At 41.3% G+C, this 1,100-nt stretch overlaps 1 protein-coding gene across 1 annotated transcript; it reads left to right on the top strand.

The window, feature by feature from the left end:
- Positions 1–137: 137 nt before the first annotated feature.
- Positions 138–1,080, top strand: LOC107579324 (spermatogenesis-associated protein 6-like; the record flags this gene model as incomplete). The annotated part of the gene is made up of 4 exons (XM_016265167.1): positions 138–277; positions 371–419; positions 525–566; positions 934–1,080. Coding segments are annotated over exons 1-4 (316 nt in total), but the record flags the coding sequence as incomplete, so codon positions are not given.
- Positions 1,081–1,100: the final 20 nt, after the last annotated feature.

The following is a 1,100-nucleotide window of genomic DNA, read 5'->3' as shown; positions in this document are numbered from 1 at the left end:
TTTCAGCAGTTGTGATACTTTTTTTCAGGATTTTTTGATGAATAGAAAGCTCAAAGGAGCAGCATGAAAGATAATGTAAAATATAATGATATGAAATATGGTGTAAGATGACCTCGTGTTAATGTTTTTCCTCCTATAGATAACTTGTCCAGGGGTGGTGTTACCATCCCAAGAAGACATTTATGTGAGTGTTCGGATAATGGGCCAGTATCAGAAGTCCAAGTGTGTTCCTCCAGTTTTCCCTCTGCTGCTGCATGAAAAAATGGTGTTTGTGAAGGTAAGACTTTATTAAAACGCCTTTGATTCAGTTCAACCTGTGACACATGCTATCTTACCGTCTGATTTCTTTTATTTTGTTTCTCTTCGACAGACCTTTGTGGGAGCAGTTGACCTGGGTGCTGTAGCTGAGCATCTGGAAAGTAAGAATCCTTTGGGCTGACTTCAGTTTGTCCTGTGTTCTTTCATAAACCTCAGATCAATAAACTTATATACCTTTCCATCATGTTTTTTTTCCTCTGCTGCAGATGATACAACATCTTTAGAGCTCATTCAGCTCATTCCTCCAGGTAAGATCTCACATCCATTCCAGCTGTAACACTGACAGATATTTGAGGCTGTAGATTGAGTTCTCCAACATAGCGCTGTAAACCGAAAACATTACATTTGAGCTCAGCTTTGATTGAAGGCTCCAGCTTTTGCTGTTGACGCAACGACCGAATTCTCAGACCTGCTAGTACAATTTCAAAAATGAACCAATATCAGCAGGGGAATACATACATTATTGGACCGAGCACTCTCATTACAGTATGCATAAATCATGCTGCTTTCAATGAAACCGCTTTATTACCCCGAAACAACTTGATTACCCAGAGCTGTCAAGAAAAATGGATAGAATTCAACGTTCCATCATGTATTTTTTATTTGACTGTGCAGAGGGTGAGATCCTGGCCACATTTGAAGAAGACACCCGGGAGTTTCTGTATCCAGGCCCTCGTTTGACTCCCAGAAGCCCCGGCCCAGAGAGAGAGATTCTGATGAAGAGATCCATCTCCTTGCCCGTGCGTGTGTCTTCCTCTCAGCGTTTTTGTCATATCTCTGAT

This window comes from Sinocyclocheilus grahami, unplaced genomic scaffold, assembly GCF_001515645.1.
Source record: "Sinocyclocheilus grahami isolate Dianchi unplaced genomic scaffold, SAMN03320097.WGS_v1.1 scaffold16644.1, whole genome shotgun sequence".
Lineage (NCBI taxonomy): Eukaryota > Metazoa > Chordata > Actinopteri > Cypriniformes > Cyprinidae > Sinocyclocheilus > Sinocyclocheilus grahami.
Note: the sequence above shows the minus strand (reverse complement) of the source record. Positions and strands in the feature narration are given on the sequence as shown.